General features: G+C 46.3%; 1 protein-coding gene across 1 annotated transcript in view; it reads left to right on the top strand.

Annotated features, from left to right (window-relative positions):
• LOC126092658 (polypeptide N-acetylgalactosaminyltransferase 2) overlaps positions 1 to 22792 on the top strand; it is a 183719-nt gene that overhangs the window by 136307 nt on the left and 24620 nt on the right. The window contains exons 6-8 of the mRNA XM_049908379.1: positions 381 to 502; positions 16138 to 16313; positions 19900 to 20003. Coding sequence (XP_049764336.1) covers positions 381 to 502; positions 16138 to 16313; positions 19900 to 20003 — 402 coding nt within the window. The remainder of the gene's footprint in view (positions 1 to 380; positions 503 to 16137; positions 16314 to 19899; positions 20004 to 22792) is intronic.

Below are 22792 nucleotides of genomic sequence, written 5' to 3'. Positions count from 1 at the left end.
AAAAAGTACCGTTACCGTTTTCGAATCGTTACGATTCATCTTCAGACGGTTTTCATGCTTTCATTGTATGCGGTTCGTTTTTTTTACAGATTATTTGTCCTAAAATACAAATAATACATAATTATAAGCACGCCACATAGATGGTTGCGTTACAGATTTGCATTGGATGTGACTTACGTGAAATGTCGGTTTGTAGTGCTTGTTTTCATGGTCCAAGACATGTGAACACATACAGCGAATGATGCGAGGTTTCTCCCCTGACTTTGTTTCAATTGTTGGGAAGCATTCTGTATAAATGTAAAGAATGATTTTGTTCGCGTGAGACAACTGTAATGTGTTACGATGTGAGGAGAGGAGAGTGAGGCATCGTCGTGTGGCAGGCCTGATGCGGTCGCGGGTGCGCGGCGCAGACGCGGCCACGGCGCCGGTGCTCACCTTCCTGGACAGCCACTGCGAGTGCAACGTCGACTGGCTGCAGCCGCTGCTGGAGAGGGTCGCAGAGGTGAGTCGCTCTCTCTCTCTCTCTCTCCACCCCCTCTCCCTCCCTCCCTCCCTCGTCCCTTCTCCCTCTCCTTCCGCCCGCCCCCCCCCCCCCCCGCCACATTTCATACTCCTTCCGCCCGCCCCCCCCCCCCCGCCACATTTCATACGACTGTACGTTGCTCTAGTGGCTATGTGTCTACCGTAATTGGGACAGTGTGATTTTTTACACAGGTTATCTGGAGGTGAGTGGAGAGCCAGTGTATCTCGATTGGAGATCATACTTCTCAAATGGCTGTGCATAGCACGAGGAAGTTCTTGGCTACCTCTAGTTTCGGACCTAAAGGTAGTTTCTCGGGCTCCGAAGGTGACGTGTCGCTCGTACCGACACAGAGAAAAGAGTGATCAAATATTACAAAAATTTATTGACCGGAAGAAAGAAATGTCTGCTTCGACAATGATAACAAAAGCACAATTATAGTGTCTCGTAGGTATGAAGTACGGCGATTTCAGTGTCTGACAGAATAATGCGATTAGGATCTTGTATGTCTGCCTGGAGTGGCAAACATAAGTTGGAATTGGTAGCAGGACGTGACCGGGGTGTGACGCAAGATTTGATGGCCGAGAAAAGATTAGTCTCAAATTAAGGCGCCAGCGATCAGGAAGATTACTTATTTTCTCCACACTGAAGCAGGCACCGTCTATTGCTCTCACAGCAAGTAGCTACGTAATTAAGTTCACAATAAAATTCGCAAATCCACAGTGCAATCCAAATCGTAACTAAGTTCTAAGCCGAAGGTCGTCATATAAGAGCTATACAATAACACTTCGATATTAACACAGCTAGCGAGCAAAAGCGAGTGGCCGTGGCGTCAGGTCTGTGCTCCCGTTATATGTTGTGGCCATAGAGGGAGCTGCAGGCAAGAACTATTGAATGGCGCGACGTCTTCAGCCGGAGATAACGCCATGAACCTCCGGCGGCCGCGACGTGAAGCTGGGGCCGACCACCGCGCATGTGCGGCCTGGCTGTGCGACGGCAGGGCGCGCCTGATTCGGTTAGGTCCGCGGACATAGCAGGATCTTCATAGACAAATACACTTGTACGGAAAATATTCCAAGTCCTAAATACAGCATATGAGCTGAAAGTCTATCCTGGTTACAGTCTGATCGCACCAAGGGCACAAAGATGAAAGCTGATTAAAGCGGCGTTGGTCCCTAGACGGACTTTGAAATCGTCCTAAGACGACTGAGTGAATAGCAACCGCCCGGATGCCAGGAGAGCCTCTCGAATCCGGGAGAACTGACTTGCGTAGCTCTTGCCGCACGGGCGGAATACTCGCGACAGTGTTTTCTCGTCACGAGTGTAGCGGACGCGAATAGGTCCCTTGGAAGTGGCGGCCTCTGCCAGCGCTGGAACCGCCGCCTGTGTCTGACCATTGCTGCGACAGGGCGAGACCGCGACGCGGAGGCATGCAGGGGCCACGTAGGCTGCACGCGCGCCCGAGATGCCCTAAGGGTTGCCGATGGATTTTGCGAAGATTGTCGGTACAGCAGAAGGCACATCATTTACGAGGGCTTTTTTGAAAGTAAGGTCTGATCGGTTGCGAAATGGAAACCACAATGAAAATCGAAAATATTTTATTCGAAACAGTTAGCCACATCTTCTAGCTACCTCTGTAAATAGTCAGACACTTGTGGTGTTGTACAAACTTTCCACCACTCTCGCCACAAAAAGCAATCGCCTATGCTTTCCGCCAATTCTCTACGCTGGTCTACGTTTCGTTGTTTGTGCCAAAATTTTGTCTTCGTAGCAAGTGGTTCATGTGAGCAGAGATGAACGTCAGAGGGAGCCAATTAAGGGCTGTATTGTGGGTGATCAAACACTTCCCATCGAAAATGCTGCGGGTCCGTCTTCATTGCCCCTGCAGAATATGGCTGAGAACTGTCTCTTCAAGACAAGGAACGTATGACATTTATGTAATGTGGGCTGCATATCTTCAGGCGAAATCTCTCACCAGATCCACAACAAGGCGGGACACAGTTGTTTTAGGCATTTCTACGTGATCACTTTGCGCTCTGAACTGAAAAAAGCGATGTCACACGATCTCTACGCACACTAGAGACGCTTCCCAACACATCTGTGCAGAGCTCCATCAGATTTTCATAGTGGTTTCCATTTCGCGCCTAATCGGACGTCACTTTCCGAATACTCCTCGTACTAAACAGCTTATTGAAATCAGACCTTACAACGATTTTTTAAACTTTACTAAAATTCCTTTGTAACATGGAAATACACTTCCCAGGTTTGCTGCCAGATAACGCTGTGCAAGTCACAATTAATAAAATGTCCCGGGCTATTACGACGCGGTCGAATGGATTTCCCATGTAAACCCAACATCATTTCACCCCCATCAGCAGAGGAAATTTTTAAGGGGTTGTAGCTTCTTTGAGTTTTCGATTCACACTATGGCTCGTTACTGAGTGCACCCCGCTGCTGCTATCACCTCAACGTGGAAGATCGGTACACATCTTCTTCAGCACCGGACTTAGGTCACACGGTTTACCGCAAATCCACGCACACAGGCCGTTCCGTACAGCGGGATGCGAACTTCCACCCACAACAAAAGCGAGGAACCTTAGAAACATTGGCGGATATAGCAAGGAACATATGCGACCCACAGGTGCTTGACGTGGAAATGAAACATCTCACAATGCATTGCTTACGAATGATCATCCGTCAGTTGAGGTAAAAAGAGCGTTAAGAGCACTGCACAGAAATCATACCGATGCAGAATCGCCGGTGAAATCGAAGGTTTCCTGCCCTTCATTAACGACGTTACTGAGCGCAAAGCAAAATTCTTGAAAAAACGGAACATGGTGGTAATCTACCAACCCACCCGGAAAGATACAAGTTCACATAAAATTGGTCAAGAATGCTTGCAAACCTCTGATAAAAGCAGGAATTTTCAGGACTTCGTGTAGTTTTGGGGAAGTGCACGCGGGTACTACAAACTAAGGGGGGGGGGGGGGGGAAGGGGGAAGACTAGAAGAGCGCAATGGCAATTGCGAAGGGGAATGTACTTTGTAGCCAGGGACCACCACACCCATTTTCATAGGGCTAAAGTACTGGCCGCCACAAGCGGATAACGTGAACGGATATACAGAGAAGCCGTACAGATTCTTCGAACACCCTAGGAATTTCAGTAGGAAGGAGGAGGGCGGAAATTGAATGACATTTGGATCACGGTGATCAAGAAGATGTGTACCCATCTTACACCACGGGGTGATAGCAAAGCGGACGAAGGCAGCCAGTTGCGCTCGAGTGCTCAAAACATGCGACGTCACCCCACTGCGCGGACGCACACGTAAACGCAAGTTTGCTACAGTCAATAACGAGCCAGTGTGTGAATCGGACACTCAAAGAAGCTACGATCCCCCTTGAAAATGTCCTCCGAAGATTGGGACGAAACGGTTTAAATGTGAAATGCATTCGATCCCGGCATAATAACCCCCCCCCCCCCCCCAGATAATTTATTAAATATGACATTTCCGTCCGTGGAAGGTCTACATTGTACAGTTGTGCAACTCCTACAATATTTCATCGAAAAAGAAAAACGAAAAAAAAAGTTCGACATGATCAGGTGGTGGTAGTTCCTGTCGTCGCTGCTGCGAGATTCGACTGGCGATACTTGCTTCCGCTTCCTCCTGGACGACCCATCTTGCTAGGCCTGGGCGCAGGGTAAACACCCGTGTGTTATTCCTGTTTTCCCTCTCGGTTTTGGGGTTTTGTGACCTGTAGTGATCGTCTGGCTTCTGGTGACGTGTGTGGGGTGTACTGTCACTCTGTTACGGGGAATGTTACTCCCTCAACAAGTTCGGCCGCCAAAATTTTGTCGGCGGGTAATGTATTTGATGGCCCAGAGAGCTGATGGAGCCTGATGCGGGATTGTCGCGCCTTGGCACAGAAGGCGCTTAGTGTTTGGCTGATTTTATCGCGCAGCAGCCGGTTGCCCGTATCTTCGTGGAGTCGGGTGGTGTAATACAGTCTTGGAAGGCGCAGCGCAAGCTTGAACGCCCGGTTCTACAGTCTCTGCAGTGATGCTATGAAGGAGTCAGTGACGTTACTCCACATCACGCCGTGGTGAAGAGGTAACGCTGGTTCGGGCTGGTGATATTCGTGCGGCGAACGACGAAAATCATCGTTGCCACGAGCAGAAGGAGCACACAGTTGGGCGGAAGTGACGTTCATAGTGTCCCCTTTCGGGAGCCGAAAGAGGTCTTTCCGTGCGTGTGCAGCGGGCAATAACAGTGCTGTTGGATGCTACGGTGGTTAGAAATTGAATTAACCCTCTGCATTAGGTCAGAAATCGAATGTTAATGTTTCTGTAGTTTTAATTTAACGGCAGCCAGTGTTGGATTTTAGGCAGTGCTTAGTTGAACTCCTGTATCGCTTTTGGTAAGATTCTCTACCGCACGCATATGTACGGCCTCCTTATTAATACACTGAGATGACAGAAGTCGTAGGATAGCCGTGTCCACATATACAGACGGCAGTAGTATCGCGTACACAAGGTATAAAAGGGCAGTGTATTGGCCGAGCTGTCATTTGTAGTCATCTGTATTCATGAGAAAAGGTTTCAGAAGTGATTACGGCTGTATGATGGGAATTAACGGACTCTGAACGCGGAATTGCAGTTCGAGCGAGACGCATGGGGCATTCCATTTCAAAAATCGTTAGAGATTCAATATTCCGAAATCCACATGGTTAGGAGTTTGCCGAGAATACCAATACAACGCAATGATCGACTGTCTCACATACCGACAGAGAGCAGCGGTGTTTGTATAGAGTTGTCGTGGTAAAGGACAAGCAACGCTGCGTGAAATAAGTGCAGAAAATAACGTTGGGCGTACGACGAACGTATCTGTTAGGACAGTGCGGCGAAATCTGGCATTAATCGGCTATGGCAGCAGACGAACGATGCGAGGGCCTTTTGCTAACAGCACGACATCGCCTGCAGCAGCTCTCTTGGGCTCGTGGCTACATCGGTTGGACCACAGACGACTGAAAAACCGGAGCCTGGTCAGATGTGCCCCGATTTCAGTTGATAAGAGCTGATGGTAGAGTTCGAGTGTGGCGCAGACTCCCGAAACCGTGGACCCAAGTTCCCAACAAGGCCCTGTGCAAGCTGCTGATGGCTCCATAATGGTGTGGGTTGTTTTTATATGGAATGGTCTGAGTCCTCAGGTCCGACTGAGCCGATCATTGACTGAAAATGGTGACGTTCGGCTGCTTGGTGACCGTTTGAAGCCATTCATGGACTTCATTTCCCAAAGGACGACGGAATTTTTATGCATGACAATGCGGCACATCATCGAGCCACAGTTGTTCGTGATAGGTTTGAAGAACATTTGGCCAGGCAGATCTTCCGACATGAATCCCATCGAATATTTATGGGACACAATCGAGTGGTCGGTTTGTGCACAAAATCCTGCAAGGCAACACTTTTGCTGTTATAGACGGCTGTAGAGGCAACATGGCTCAATATTTCTGCAGGAGACTTCCAACGACTTGAGTCCATGCCACGCTGAGTTGCTCCACATTTCCGGTCAGAAGGAGGTCCGACACTACGTTAGGAGGTATCCTGTGACTTTGGTGGCCTCGGTGTGTAAACCGAGAATGAGGGTACTCAGGATAAATTCAGTCTTCTCTCAAGACGTGCGATGCTCCACTACCGCTCATTTGTCATGTTGGCAAAAGCGAGTACGTCGATGGTGTTCAGCACAACACTCTAGCATCGTGCAGCATGTCTGCCTAATGTAAGGCTTTCGACACTAGTGTGGGCTCATGACACGCTGCATTTCCCAAGATCATTTGGGACCAAAGATGATTGTGGATGAAAAACGCACCAAAAAGCGTGTCTATTGAGAATAATGTCGATTCTTGAAGACATGCCGCCAACATACGGTAAGAAGATCGTTGCAGTGGCTGCGTCCGAATCTTTATTTCCTTCTCCGCTTTAAATTCGCTCCAGTGGAAAGCAGCCGGCAGGTTATGGGGATTTGAGACCACCTATGCTCTATGCACCAAGGAACGTAAGATACTAACGCACAGTGCAGGATGATCACAACCTTTGATCGCAAATATAGCCCTGTTTGAGTCGCTCTGCTTTAGACAACTTTATAATATGGTAATGATGCACGGATAGCCTCCCACACAATTGTGTATTTGAAATATCTTTAATAAAACGACAGTCTTAAATGTTATGACTACAGGTACATCTGGGAGCTGGGTTGAGAGAGGCATCGGCTCAATATCAAGGCTCAAGAAAACTACTCTCTTGCGAGTGACGGATCCTCCGGATGAGAGCATGGTGAAGCTCAGCGTACCAGCTGGAGGCCGGGGGGGGGGGGGGGGACCAGGTGGAGTCGGTGCTGCATATGCTCACGCTACAGTCACATCAGTTCAGGCGACAGCCGAGCCGCCACGAGGTTGGCAATACCCACTGATCGTCGGTCCCTAGTCGTCTGTAACCGCCTGACAATACAGTAATCCTAGATTCCTCAAATTCTAAGCATCCTGAAGGACAGGACTAAAACTGTCTTCGTACCCCAAAACTCCCACCAAGCGAGATGGCCCAGTGGTTAGCACAGTGGAATCGCGTTCGGGAGGACAATGGTTCAAATCCATTTCTGGACGTCCAGTTTGGGTTTTTCTTGATTTCCCTAAAACGCTCTAGACCAACGCCGGGAAAGTTTCTTTGAAACTGTACGGCCAACGTCCTTCCCCATCCTTAACAAAAGGGTACAGCGCGTTGTCGACGGACGTTAAACCCTAATCTATGTTCCTTCCTTCTTGCAAACATCCTCAGGAACAGGAGGTGGTTAAAGTCTAATCAGGTGAAAGGTTGGGATCAAAATTCTGAGTGACAACGACAGTACCTGCTTATGTCACTGCTTTCCTGAGTAAATCGTAAAAGAAGAACAGAACCTGTTGAATTTAATGAATAGTCTACCGAGCACAGAATGTAAACAGAAGGAAGATGGACGTAATGAGCGCAGCAGGTATGCGAAACTTACCATCAAAATTGGGGACCACAAAATAGACGAAGTGGAGGAATTCTTATACCTCGGAATCAAAATCAAACATGACGGTAGAAGCAAGTAGCACACAAAAAGCAGGCTAGCGCAAACAAAGAAGGTATTCCTGGCCAGAAGAACTCTACTAGTCACAAACACAGCCCTTAATCTGAGGAAGAAATTTCTGAGGATGTACGTTTGGAATACATAATTGTATGGGAGTGAAACGTGGATTGCAAGAAGACCAGAAACAGAAGAGTATCGAAGTATTTTAGATGAGGTGCTACAGAAAGATGTTGAAAATTAGGTTGACTGGTAAGATAAAGAATGATGAACTTCTCCTCTGAATCTCTGAGGATAGAAATTTGTGGTGAACGTTGAAAAGAAGAAGGGAAAACATGATAAAGCGTGTTTTAAGACATCAGGAAATAAGTTCCATGATACTAAGCTAGTGTGAGCTGTAGAGGAAGATTGAGACTGGAACACGTCCAACAAATAACTGGGGACGTAGGGTGCAAGTGCTACTCTGGTATGGAGGTTGGCACAAGGGAGGAATTCGTGGAAGACTGCGTCAAATCGTCCAAAAGACTGATGACACTATACCTCTGCCCCCTTCCCGCTCACAAAAAAACCAATCGCTCAATCGAGCAAGTAAAGGCAAACAGTGGAGCAACTGTGCCAAGCCCCCATAACATCCTGTGGTCCGTTAGACCAAGACGTTTGTTCAGGCGTCTAATCATCATTACTGTATGTACACCTGTGTCCGGGGAGCCTACACGTGCGCGGTAGCGTTCTTACTCTCCTCACTGACTCTCATGGGCTTTCCTTTATCAGTCCAGAATCCCGGTCGCCCACGACGAGGCAACCAGTGCCCGCCGGCGCCGCAAAACGCTGGTGCCCAACAAGACAATCAAGGATACCGTGAAAACAACACATGTTCCATAATCTCTGTTAGGAACAACACCAATTGCTATGGTGCGATAAGCAATTATATCTCGATCATAATAGGCTTCAAGTCCTTGCAAAGCAGTGTCACCACCTCTCACAACAGCAATAGTTAACCAACCATTACCACTAACATTACCTGCTGCCTCACGAGCGTCAAGGGCCCCCAGAGGCCCCCTCCAGGGGTCCCTCGTGATAACAGCGCCAGCGCGCCGCTTATCGCTTCCGGTTGCGCAACCGCAACTTGATTTTCCAGCAACACGGGCCTAGTAATACTAGGGCCCGTGTCGCGCGGCTGCCTCGCTCTGCTGCTAAGTCCGCTTCAAGGTCACCCGCCTTATGCGGCTACGTACATTAACTGCACACAGCGGGAGGGGTTTGGAAGAGTGAGATTTCTCACACACTCTCCCGTAGGCGGTTAGAGGGAAGCTACCCTGACCATTGGTCGGAGATATACTAGATTTTACACCACCTAATGTATGTCGTTATGGTTTGTCGCCCTTTGCTGTCCACATCGGTATCCTGAATATTCGTAGATACAAATAACGAACCATCTACAAGAATGCAAATTCATGCTTTTCTGTCCCGATTTAAAAATGAGACTCACGTCGACTAATACGTCTGTGCGTCAGGCAGGTGGAAATGCCGCGTTTTACGTGTAACGCAGCACACACTTTTTTTTTTATTTATCGGAAGCCCTGAGGCCCCTCTGTCATCGCTGCGCACCCGTAGCGAATACGCGACGATAACGATGTCGCAAAATCCCAGGTCACGCGCCGCATGCAAATGCTGACGCAGGCTGCACGTTTTCAGCAATGTGCTGCTGGGTAGTACGCGGCCTCACGGGAAAGGGGGCGGGGAGGCTGCAGATAGTCCAATCACAACACGCCTCTTATCACGCACACTCCCTCTCCCTCTCCCTAATGCCCTGAATGACAAATAGTTTCCAATGCACAGAAAGCAAACATTTGGACGGAGGCCATTGTAAATTTTAACGAGCACGTGCACAAATAGTGCGATAACTCGTCTCGGAAGGGACAGTTACAGAAGATCTGTCGGGTTGGTCGGCAGCAGCCAGGCATATAAAAATACTCCTACGACCACCTAGAATATGATGGGTCTAGCTACTGCAAATCTTCACACAGTTAGTCTACTACGCTTGTTTTCGGTACAGTGAGAAAGTCAGATGCGCCACAGATATCAAGCACTCTGCGTTTCTGGCAACCACTGCCTTTGTGGCCTGTATCTGAGTCTCACGCTACGCCGCTCAAGCAAGAATCCCTAACGGTCTGGGACCGATGACTTTCGTGTTTGGTCCCCTCCCCCGAAACAACCAATCAACCCAACGGTCTGTAATGCATCCCACTCCACCTCACATATACCTGTAAAAGAAAGGCAGTGTCTCGCCCTAACCGTAGCTGAACAGCTTTCCTTCCCCATCCCATCATTCCTCTGCGACATCGCCTGCATTGTTCTGTGCAACCTTAAAAAAGCCATTTCTTTGGGCGCCATTGTATCACTAAATACATCATAATTATGTTCTTTTATTTTTTTATACTTTTACGACGTATTCACTTAAGCGTTTGACAATGCCGTAACCGTTTGCGACCTGCCAGTGATAATCTTCAGACCATTAGTAGGTGACAATCGTCAGACCATCAGAAGAGGAAAGAAAGCGATGATGATGATGTTTGGTTTGTGGGGCGCTCAACTGCGTGGTTATCAGCGCCCGTACAATTTCCCAACCTATGCTCAGTCCAGTTTCGCCACTTTCATGGATGATGATGAAATGATGAGGACAACACAAACACCCAGTCATCTCGAGGCAGGTGAAAACCCCTGACCCCGCCGGGAATCGAACCCGGGACCCCGTGCTCGGGAAGCGAGAACGCTACCGCGAGACCACGAGCGGCGGACTGGGGGAAAGAAAGCGTAACTATACAATTCATAAAGCTGTTTTTAACTATGTAGGTAAAAACAGTTAAATTATACGTAAACGAATATGCTGCAAAAGGTTCGCTTTGACTTTTCAACAATACTGCAGGTAATAGTAGGTAGAGGTCGAGCTGCTTTAGGTGGAGTGAATCCTCTCTTTATCGATTCGTACATCTCAGTTGTCACCCGATTCGTACTTCCATCCAAATATCTCCCTCACATACTCGCAACGCTGATTTTTCAGACTGTATACCTTTGTCTACACTCGCTTCAGTGCAGCTATTAACGTATCTCGGCCTAATGCGTTCAATCCCCAAAACAAACAGCTCAACCTCTCGTAGTTCTTGCCCTACGACGCTCTTCCTCAAATCATAACGCAGAAATCCGCTTCTCACTCACACACCACTTCTCATGGCAGCCAAACATTTTTCCTGGAGCTGTTCATCCAGAATATCGTTTCCAGTTAGTTAGGTGGGTAGTTAGTTGTATGTTCCATAGATCATTCGAACGATTTTTCTGTCGAGATTATGTGGAACACGTCATTCCAACGGATGTGTACATGATTATTGTTAACATTAATGAACACATTGTTTTTTAGTCCTACTCATGTAACTTTACAGGTTCTCCGTTTTGGAATAGAAATTCGTCCGTGGAATAGAAGAAGTTGTCCAGGAGAAATGATTTTAGGGAAGATTTAATACTTACTTCACTACCTGTCACACATTTTATGTTGTTAGCCATTGATGAAAATGTTTTTCTTGCTGCATATTGAACCCATGTCGGACCCACTGACACCTTTAATAATAGGTAATAAATGCCATTTTTCCCTCTTTTGTTGTCGGTATGGACATCACTATTCTTCCCAAACTGTGATCGATCATTTCTGACGAATTTCACTAGCGAGTATACGTATTTTGATGGAGCAATTATAATGCCTGGCTCATTCTAGAGGTGCCTGTATGACGACCACACGTGTGAACTCGACAGATTATTTTTACTGCTCGCCCCCTCCCCCCGCCCCCCGCGTAATCAGTACTTTCCTTCTAAATGATGAATTACCATAGAAAATAATTTCACCAGACATTAGACTGAGAAGCTCTGTAATATGCTTCTTCAAGTTTTCATCAATAAGTAAACCTAAAAATTTGGAGCATATGTGCTATAGTAATTGTTGGTACGACTCTGTTGTACAGAACTGAACCAATGTATTACCTCAAAATTTCCACTTACCAGCGCTCCTATTTTTTATTCATTACTAAACCTACTCCTGCATTACCCCTATTTGATTTTGTATTTATAGCCCTGTATTCACGTGACGAAAAGTCTTGTTCCTCCTGCCACCGAACTTCACTAATTCCCACTATATCTAATTTTAACCTATCCATTTCCTTTCCTGTTTCGTTAACAAAACTTTTTCAGTGGTGCTGTACTACTCGAGATGACATTTTGTTAGAAAATTCAAAATGAAACATTTTACCAATACTATAAGGAATGAATAGTTTCTAACCAATTAGAATACCTACAACACAGAAGAGGAACCAGGACACAAGGCTTCGACGGCAGTGCTTTTACAATTAAGCCATACGATTGTCACATGATTCAACGCACGCACCGATATCTCTTCATTCAGTTAAGCTGTATCAGTTCTTCCGGTACCAACCAGTAGAGTTCGGCAAAGCACAGTGACAAAGAGAAACTGAGTATAACTTCGTCCAAAGTAACATTATGTAACTCTTTTAATGTTCACCGATGAGCTAAAGCTTTATGACCACTATCCACTGAGAGAACGCATGCCACCTGGTGATGTTGCACACACATGATGTGATAAGCAGAGTCTGTAATCGGAACAGAGACGAATGGCGAATCGTTATAGGGATTATACGGTCGCAGATGAGGAAATCCATAAATTCACTGAGGTGGACAAAAATATGGCAACACCAAAAACACAACGCATTACCATTTTGCAGGCGTCACGAAATAACTACAGGTCCTGTATGGGTTTCAAGGGAATCTTATACTATTCTTCCTGCAAAATAGTGGCAAGTTCAGATAAAGATGACAGAGGTGAATAGGGATCATCCCCCTTCACTCCAAAGTAGACCACAAAGGCTCAGTAATATTGAGATCTGGTGACCGTGGCAGCCAGGGGAGATGGGGCAATTCATCCTCGTGCTCACAAAACAAGTTCTGGACGATGCGAGTTACGTGAATAAGGCCCTGTCGTCTTGGAGGACATCATCACCATTGAGGAACAAACATTGTACCATGGGATGGACCTAATGAGGCAAAATGGTCACATAATTCTTGGCAGTAATGCTGTCTTGCATACCCTGGGAGCCCATGGAATACCACGACATTGGCTGCCAAAATCATCATCAAACCCTCACCATGTTTCGCTCTTTGGACATAGACCCGACAGAAGTTGTAAACCATGTAAAACTAGATTCATTCCACCAAGTGTCCTTCCATTGCTCCATATTCCAGGTTTTATGGCTTCGGCACCACGTTTAATTATTAAGGGCATTTGCATCGCTGATGTGTGGTTTCGGTACTCCAGCACGCCTTGTAATTCCCGGTTAATAGATCTGCATTCGTATTGTTTTTGTGCTGAAATGGTTCGCCAAGTGTGTCATTCAGTTTTGTAGCTATCGTGCTCTTATTTTCCGTAAAAACCCTCTTCAAACGCCGTCTGTCACGATAACATACCACAATTCCTGTCACGATAACATACCACAATTCCGTGAGTGTTGTGGCATCGCGGATAATGTTTTTCCGCTTTTTCTTTATGCGATATAAATTTCCAGCATGTGTCTCTTGAATCACCAACCACTTCAGCTACGTTTGTTATCCTCCCATATGAGCACCAAATGTTCGAATTTACTTAGTTCCGGCATAATGAACTCACAACCACACGGAACAATGTTCTGGCAACGACAGCAACCCGCAGCGTAATGAGGACGTTGCACAGGTGCCATTCGTTGTTGCCTATGAGTTCAACCGTGCAACCTGCAGTTCTTGGCTAGCAACTGTATGTTATGTTCAAGCATGCATTTCTCGCGATGTTGCTATATTTTTATCATGCCTCTGTAAGGGGCTCTGACAAAGGGCGGTTTGTTATGGCCCGCTGCTTGGGAGCGAGCATCTCGTAAATGGCGAAGCTGGTGTATTGTTCGCTGCCTGTCGTGAGCAACTGTGGAAAGTGATTGAAAAATGGTGATCAGGCAACAAGGTGTTGTGTGTCGACACCTCATCACAGAAAGTGGAAGCCGAAGGCTTTCTCGATCTGTAAAGCAGGATAGGCTGCGTCTGGTGCATATACACTCCTGGAAATGGAAAAAAGAACACATTGACACCGGTGTGTCAGACCCACCATACTTGCTCCGGACACTGCGAGAGGGCTGTACAAGCAATGATCACACGCACGGCACAGCGGACACACCAGGAACCGCGGTGTTGGCCGTCGAATAGCGCTAGCTGCGCAGGATTTGTGCACCGCCGCCGTCAGTGTCAGCCAGTTTGCCGTGGCATACGGAGCTCCATCGCAGTCTTTAACACTGGTAGCATGCCGCGACAGCGTGGACGTGAACCGTATGTGCAGTTGACGGACTTTGAGCGAGGGCGTATAGTGGGCATGCGGGAGGCCGGGTGGACGTACCGCCGAATTGCTCAACACGTGGGGCGTGAGGTCTCCACAGTACATCGATGTTGTCGCCAGTGGTCGGCGGAAGGTGCACGTGCCCGTCGACCTGGGACCGGACCGCAGCGACGCACGGATGCACGCCAAGACCGTAGGATCCTACGCAGTGCCGTAGGGGACCGCACCGCCACTTCCCAGCAAATTAGGGACACTGTTGCTCCTGGGGTATCGGTGAGGACCATTCGCAACCGTCTCCATGAAGCTGGGCTACGGTCCCGCACACCGTTAGGCCGTCTTCCGCTCACGCCCCAACATCGTGCAGCCCGCCTCCAGTGGTGTCGCGACAGGCGTGAATGGAGGGACGAATGGAGACGTGTCGTCTTCAGCGATGAGAGTCGCTTCTGCCTTGGTGCCAATGATGGTCGTATGCGTGTTTGGCGCCGTGCAGGTGAGCGCCACAATCAGGACTGCATACGACCGAGGCACACAGGGCCGACACCCGGCATCATGGTGTGGGGAGCGATCTCCTATACTGGCCGTACACCACTGGTGATCGTCGAGGGGACACTGAATAGTGCACGGTACATCCAAACCGTCATCGAACCCATCGTTCTACCATTCCTAGACCGGCAAGGGAACTTGCTGTTCCAACAGGACAATGCACGTCCGCATGTATCCCGTGCCACCCAACGTGCTCTAGAAGGTGTAAGTCAACTACCCTGGCCAGCAAGATCTCCGGATCTGTCCCCCATTGAGCATGTTTGGGACTGGATGAAGCGTCGTCTCACGCGGTCTGCACGTCCAGCACGAACGCTGGTCCAACTGAGGCGCCAGGTGGAAATGGCATGGCAAGCCGTTCCACAGGACTACATCCAGCATCTCTACGATCGTCTCCATGGGAGAATAACAGCCTGCATTGCTGCGAAAGGTGGATATACACTGTACTAGTGCCGACATTGTGCATGCTCTGTTGCCTGTGTCTATGTGCCTGTGGTTCTGTCAGTGTGATCATGTGATGTATCTGACCCCAGGAATGTGTCAATAAAGTTTCCCCTTCCTGGGACAATGAATTCACGGTGTTCTTATTTCAATTTCCAGGAGTGTATAAAGACAGAGTTCAGTGATGGGACAGGCAAAAATATTTCGGAGAACAGCGTTCGGCCCACATTGTTGAATATGGGACTCCGCACGAAACGACCCCTATGTGCTCCTATGATGACACTACGACCATGACAACTGCGACTATTTTGGACTCGGGGTCTATGGAAACATTTCCCTTGGTCGAATGAATCAGGCTTCTCGAAACGCGGACCACGTCAAGGACGCACGCAAAAAAAAAAAAGGTTCCAATGGCTCTGAGCACTTTGGGCTTAACTTCTGAGATCATCAGTCCCCTAGAACTTAGAACTACTTAAACCTAACTAACCTAAGGACTTCACACACATCCATGCCCAAGGCAGTATTCGAACCTGCGACGTAGCGGTCGCGCGGTTCCAGACTGTAGCGCCTAGAACCGCACGGCTACTCCGGCGGGCGCAGAAGATGCACTCTTGCGGTGTGTGGGACATTCACCTGGGCTCCCAGGAGACTTGGGGTAGGAATCGAAGGGACAGTGAGAGCTGTGGAGTGCATGTACGTGACTGCGGACCATGTGCGTCCGTTCATACTTGATGTCCTGCTCGACGAAGATGGTGCCGTCCAGTGGGAGAACTGCCACTGGCAGAAAGCCAGAATGTGCTACAGTGGTTTTAGGAAAATGGCAGTGAACTCGCGTTGCAGTCTTCGTCACCAAATTCGCCAGCTCCGTGCCTACAAAAGATTTGCCAGTAATTTCGGGATTTGTATGTCATGAGCATGGACGTATGGTCCCAAATATCTCCGGAAAACTACAAAGGGACTGTAAAATCCATGTGGCACAAAATCGGTGTTTTGGTGTGTTACAGAGGTGGATTGACACGCCAATAATCAGGTCGTCGTTATGTTTTGGCTCATCAGTGTATAGTGGATCGTTCACTAAAAACTCACTTGACTATGACTGTAAGGAATCTGGCTTCGTGTTTCAGGACAAGACTCGAGTGGTGTGCCCAGTGATCGACGTGATCAGTATGGACACTTTCGAGTACATCGGCGCGTCCGCCGACCTACGCGGCGGCTTCGACTGGAACCTGGTCTTCAAGTGGGAGTACCTCAGCGCCGAGGAGCGAGCTGCACGCAAGAAGGACCCCACAGCCCCCATACGGTAAGCCTCTGCCTCCCCCTGCCTGTCTGCCGTGGTGCACGACTCACTGCTAACACCAGCTATTTTAATGTTTCACCATTCAGAAATTGGAATTTCTTTCTTTTTGTTGTAAGTCACCAGGCATGTTTATTATTTATTTCCTTGTATGTCTGAGTGAGAGATGAGTCTTTCAGTGAATTCGTTCGCTGTGACAGTGAGGATCTGACTTTCTCAACGGGTAATAATGAGTATCAAGGTTTTTTGACGATGGCAGCACCCCTCTGGTGCAGACATCGAGATGATCAAAGTCCTTTGCCTTCTGTACGACACCAAAATGTTGAAAATATGAGTTATAACTCAAACTGACGTCGTTATAAGTACGAAACAATATTTTCTTTACCAAGTCTTACGAGTAGTCACTCTTAACCTTTTAATCTCGTGTGCTAACTGATTCGTCCACAATTTTTTTGTGATTGTAACAGCTGTTAAGGGAACCGTCTCAAACTGGGTAGAACGTTTTATTTATTGATGACTAGTTTCGGACGGCTTGTCCATTATCGAATCATCCATGTATATCAGTTTTGTCTTAAAAGCAGACGTACTTGTAAGTTACTGGCCTCGTTTATATATTTTGTGGCCAATAATTTACATGGACGTCCAACTGTAATGCAAGGCTTATGTTCATGGATGATTCGATAATCATCAGTAAATAAATAAAACTTCGTACGCAACTTAAGATCGGTCCTCTGACAGTTGCTGCAATCACATAAGTGTCGCTGTCCTGTTTCAACACCAGCATGCAAGAGAAACAAATTTTTGTCATGCACAACATGATCGTAATCTGTTTTTGCATATTTCCATATTTATTGTTCTTTATAATACTTCACTTCCTTCCACTGCCAGAGTTATCCCTGGACGCTGTGTAACATGTCGACGAATCTCAGTCTTCTTCTGGTCAGTCTTTATCATATCACCTATCCTAGTAAGTGATTTTCCATATCTTTTCATTTCGCACTTTTATCTGCTTGCTTCATTTTTAACCACCTTCCGTCGCACCACATTTAAAATTCAGTTTCTTTCTCTCTTTGTTCTACTGTCCTCGTTTCATTTACAGATAATACTAACTGCAAGCTCCCAGTTTCAGAAACATTTTCCTCTATTTCGTGTCAACAGCTTTGATTTCTATTTGCCACCCGCTGGGCCCGTCTGCTTAGGGTGTCCCCCTTGCTTTGGCCATACTGTGTAAACTTGCATCTTAGGTAGCAGTTTCCTTTCACTTAACCTATCATGTCTTTTACAGTGTTGATGTTTCACAAGCCGTTAGTCTCTGTTCATCTGGTTATCATTTGTCACGTCCTTGCTTACACTGTATTTAGCTCAAACTGCTGTTCATTCCTCGTAACAGTACGTCGTGATTCCTTATTGTCGGAGAAGGGAACATACCCTCTGTCAGTTGTTGAATTCATTCGACAGGTTACTTAATATATAGTTTTGATTGAAGGTAAAAGAATCATAGATTAAAATCGGATTTGAAGAAAACAAGAAGTAGTTTAGTTTTGTTATCTTTTAGGGAAGATTATATCACAAGTCAAAAGCTAAGAAACAGGAGAGTGATGCAGATGACGAATGCATTCTTAATCGAAAGGATTGTTTTGATATAAAGACACTGAATTTTGGAATATATATTTGCAACTGTGGTCTGGAATATAATATTGCATTAATGTGAAATCGAGGTCCTGAGAAAGAAAAAGATGCGTCCAAAAATTGTGCTGCAGGAGGGTGTGAAATATTATTTGGAAAATAAGTGGAAGAAGTGGATACACGGCTTGGGGAGGAAACATACTTGGAAGTAGAAAGCAGGGATTGGTGGGCCATGTAGTAAATCATAATACGAAGGGCGGTCAGTAACTAATGCAACACTTTTTTTTCCTCAGAGCAGGTTAGTTTTATTCAGAACACAAAAGCAGCCTATTATTCCCCACTATTTTGCCTACAAACCTTATTTTTCAACATAATCTCCTTTCAACGCAACGGGCATACGCCATCTTACTAGGAGGATTTGTATACCCACATGGTAACACTCTACTGGTCGGCGTTGGGAGCCACCGTCTTGCTGCATCAATAACCTCATCATCCACAAACTGCTTGCCGCAGAGTGCATACTTCACTGGGCCCAACAGATGGAAGTCCGAAGAGGCGAGGTGCAGGCTGTGGGGTGGATGAGGAAGAACAGTCCAGTGAAGTTTTGTGAACTTCTGTGAGGCTTTGCGCTGATACGGAGAAAGAGAAGTTAGTTTGCATTTTTGTAACGACAGTCACCCTAAATTTGTTTGTTCAGTTTCCTGAGCGTAGCAAAATACGTTTCAGAGTTGATCGCTGCACCACGAGAGAGGAAATAAAACAGAATAGCCCCTTCAGAATTCCAGGAAGACCGTCGCCGAGACCTCTCCGGCTGAGGGTGCAACTTTGAACATACTCTCCGGAGGAGAGGTGGTGTATTGCCAGTGGATGAATCGCCGTTTTGTTACCAGTTCGAAGTGATGAACCCCTGTTTGAGCGGCTGTGACGTTGCTTGACAAAACATTCTCACGGTCAACCTCGTAACGCGCAAGTACTCCGCGCAGATGGTCCTTCGTTGCTCATTATGGTCGTCTGTTAGATGGCGAGGAACACAGCGCGCGCGCGCACACACCTTTGAGTACAGCAACTGGTGGACGAGTGTGTCAGCTCTGCAGACAGAGATGTTTGGTTGAGGAGCGAGTTGTTTGATTGTGGTCTGTCGATCATCTCGAATGAGAGTGTCCGCACGTTCCATTTAGGCTGAAGTCACAGCTGTGTGCGGCTGGCCGGCATGCGGGAGATCGGACAAGTTTGCGCGACCTTGTTGGGATTATGAAAGACACCTCGCCCAACGACTCGCAGTGCTTTTGTTGACTACCAGGTCTCCATAGACATTTTGCAAGTGCCTATGAATATCTGCGATGCTCTGGATTTACCCCCAAAAGAAAATCAATGACAGCCCTCTGCTTGGAACGCAACTCTGTTACAAATGGCACTTTGAAGGGTACTTGTAGTGCCGTCACATTTCGGAACTTCGTGAAACTACAGGGGCCGAAGCGGGAATACTCCATCATGTCCCACAATAAATTCTGCATTTTTTCAACCTTTCAAGGGTGACCGAGAAAAAAAAAAATTGCATTACTCATTGAAGCCCCTCATATTAACGATTCATCGGTCTCTGGAGGAAGTCTGAAATGTTAAGAACACTATGCGCAGCGTGGTTATTAAGAAGTATTGACTACCAGATGTCTGTTACTTGTTCCAAAAGGCTTGCAGACCGCAGAGAGCGGGGAGTATTTCTGGCCTGTCTGGAAAACTGCTTCGTATCTACAGTCTGTTGTTTTTGCTCGTGTTGCTTGGTAACACATGGATAGTATCATATTGTAGAATCACGGAGACTGAGACAACAGAAAACATTGTTGGATCTACAGCCGGTTGTTAATCCGCTGCTGCTAGACACTTTATCAATTCCGTGCTATTAGTACTTGCTGTGCGTGTGAGTTTGTTTGTTTGTAGCGGCTGACAGACGCTGTCTTTTGTTCTGCAGGACTCCAATGATTGCCGGAGGTCTGTTCGTCATCGACAAAGCCTACTTTGAGAAGCTGGGCAAGTACGACATGATGATGGACGTATGGGGCGGCGAAAACCTCGGTGAGTACCTTTTGTCGCTTACAAAAAAATAGAATAAATAGAAAGTTCAATCTTTGTTTCTTCTAGAAGCCGACAAAGAAGAATTCAAATAATCCCTTTTCTACGCCATGGTGAATCATTACTGAACAATTATCTGGTGATACAAAGGCTGTAGATGATGTGAAGAACGGAACTGACTTTCATTTGTACAGAGGGACGTAGAATTATTTTGACAATACTACTTTCGTTTTTCTCCCTTAACGGCGAGATTTTAGTAATCGGCAATGACACGAAACAATCCAAAATTATGTTTTCACAGACATCTATTTAAATGCATATTCCATCTCATTTGTTCATAAAAAGTGTAACAAGCACTGCAAATTATGCTCCAACTTCCCTAGTCCACAATTCAGCTCTGCGAACGTTAAGAGCAACTCAGAGAACAGTTATAGTCCTCATCTGTGAAAACGTAGCCGTTTCAAGAAAAAAAGATTTTTCTTAAAAAAGAAAAAAAGAAAAAGGCTTCATGTCTGTGCTTCTTCGCGAGAATCTCATGCTGCTGCTACCGAAGTTTTTTTGTTATTAATGTATCGCACAGTGTATGTTAAGATAATACGTTTCTCCTATGTAGATGACTTCTTACTCTCTTGATACTACGAGTAGAAAAAAGGGCATCGTTTTGCTTCTTCCTTTGTCGATACAGTCGCTAGGCCGATGGGGAAAGCCGATAATATATAAGATGGTCACAGCAGATGGGTCATGAATTTTCACCTGCTAGGGGAAAAAATTTTCTGGTACTCTATTGGTTGCTAGGAGATACAGACTACAGTGCTTGTGGTGCTCCCTTAATCCTATTTCGGGATAGGATTTTCGAACGGGAAAGGCGATAGGACGGTAACATTTTCACGGAAATTACTGTTTCCCTATAGTTGCTGCTCCTGGCCCGTTTCTGCAGTGTTATGGCCAGAATGCAGCCGCTTCTAGCTCCCTAGCCGAGAGCTTTCTCTTGTTCTGCACTGAGGATGTTGTTAGAGGGGCAGTTCTTGTCATGAGGGAGTTTATTAAGGAGACCAATGGGCGAACGAAGGCGGACGTGTGAAACAGCGCGAGCCGCGCAATGGGCGAGTTAGCAGAACCTCGTGGCCTCTGGTTTCAGAAGCGCTGTGCTTGGCCACTGGAGAGGGTTGCAGGTAGCAGAAAGTTTATAATACTATGGTGTGGTGTCGGGCGCTTCTACCGACAGAAATCTTACTTGAGGGGTACCTTGCTATTTCGATTACAGATTCTGTTACTTCTTTACGAAGTTTTTTAACGATGCTTTGCTATTTAATGAGAGTAGTAGCATTAACTGATATAAAACTAAGAAAACACATGATGTTTGCTATTCACGAACTAATCGGACTCTTATACAAATGAGGCAACTTCTAGAAAACAGATGAGATTTGCTGTTCACGAATTAATCTGACTCTTGCACAAAAGAGCCAAATTATTTATTCGCATTGCGACTGGACTGGCCCTTTGCGATTCTGGGTAGTCTGAAAATCTACTCAGTGACCGATAACGTTGGTAAACGTGTCTTCAACGTGACGCAACTATTATGCCTATCATTCAATCATAAATTCTAAACGCAGACTGTGTTGGAAATATTTGCTTTGTTCATTTGAAATTATGTACTGTAACACTTCGTTCATCTCACAATTAGCACATACACGATTCTATCAAATTATTTACGAACACAACTCTTCAACTAATGAATCACGTATCCAGGGAAAAAGTGCTGCATCTGTCAAAGCAATCTCACACAAGGATGTAGAGCGAACTAATACTGAATAATGGTCCATTGTTTAAATTTCCTATCACGTAGATATGAGAGCAGACATCAAAGAAATTACATAAGAGATTGAGGAGCGCACTCTGACGTAGTCATTTTTCCGTCGTTCCTACGGGAATTGATTATGACAATTGTGTCTAATATTAGTTAGAAGTAGAGGAGAATTGTGCATGTTAGCTGACTTACAGTACCGACTGCTACTGTGATTTCTCTTTCCGCCTCCAAGTGGAAGAAGTGTTAGTAAGCAGAAGCAAGAATGAGCACTGGAGTCTTCTCTTCAGTGCTTTGTCTGCTCGGAGTACTTGATGGTGTTGCTGTAGCTCTTAGCGCACAGACGTTTTGACGTCTGTGTTACCTGTTTTTGCTATAAGTGATTAATTTCGTTGCTGTATTTCGGTTTTGTGTGTTATGTGGGGAATGACATTTAACAAACGTTTTATGATAATTTCTTTAAACGAACATACAGTATGACAAGATCCTACTGCCTGTCTGTCGTGCAGTACCAACCACACGATTGTCTTTAAATTATATTTTCTTCTTCCTCTTACTATTTTTCAGATTGAAACGGCAGAAAAGGAGAAAAAAGTAAGAGGAAAATGAACTGAAGATTGGATGAAACTAGCTGTGAGCAAGGGTATGAGTAACAGGATGTTCGATGGGGAGACAGCTGAAACGTTTTCAGCAATTAGAAAAAAAAGATCGCCACTGAAAATAAATTAAAAGCATAAAAAATGTAGTCTGAAAGGAAATTGAAGAAAGCTGAGCTTAAGTGGGGCATTCAAAAATAATACAAAAACGCAAAACGTGGCCACGGAAAGCGAATTACAAAACGGTGAAGGAAAGTGGAATTTCCTGGAAATAATGGGCCAACAGAAGACACTGAAAAGTGCAGTATGTGTTTGGCGTCATTTGAAGAAGACTGCGTGATGTATACCAAATTTAGAGGCTGGGCACATTTTAGTCGTGTGGATTAGGAGAA

This window comes from Schistocerca cancellata, chromosome 7 (assembly GCF_023864275.1).
Source record: "Schistocerca cancellata isolate TAMUIC-IGC-003103 chromosome 7, iqSchCanc2.1, whole genome shotgun sequence".
In the NCBI taxonomy this organism is placed as follows: Eukaryota; Metazoa; Arthropoda; class Insecta; order Orthoptera; family Acrididae; genus Schistocerca; species Schistocerca cancellata.
Note: the sequence above shows the minus strand (reverse complement) of the source record. Positions and strands in the feature narration are given on the sequence as shown.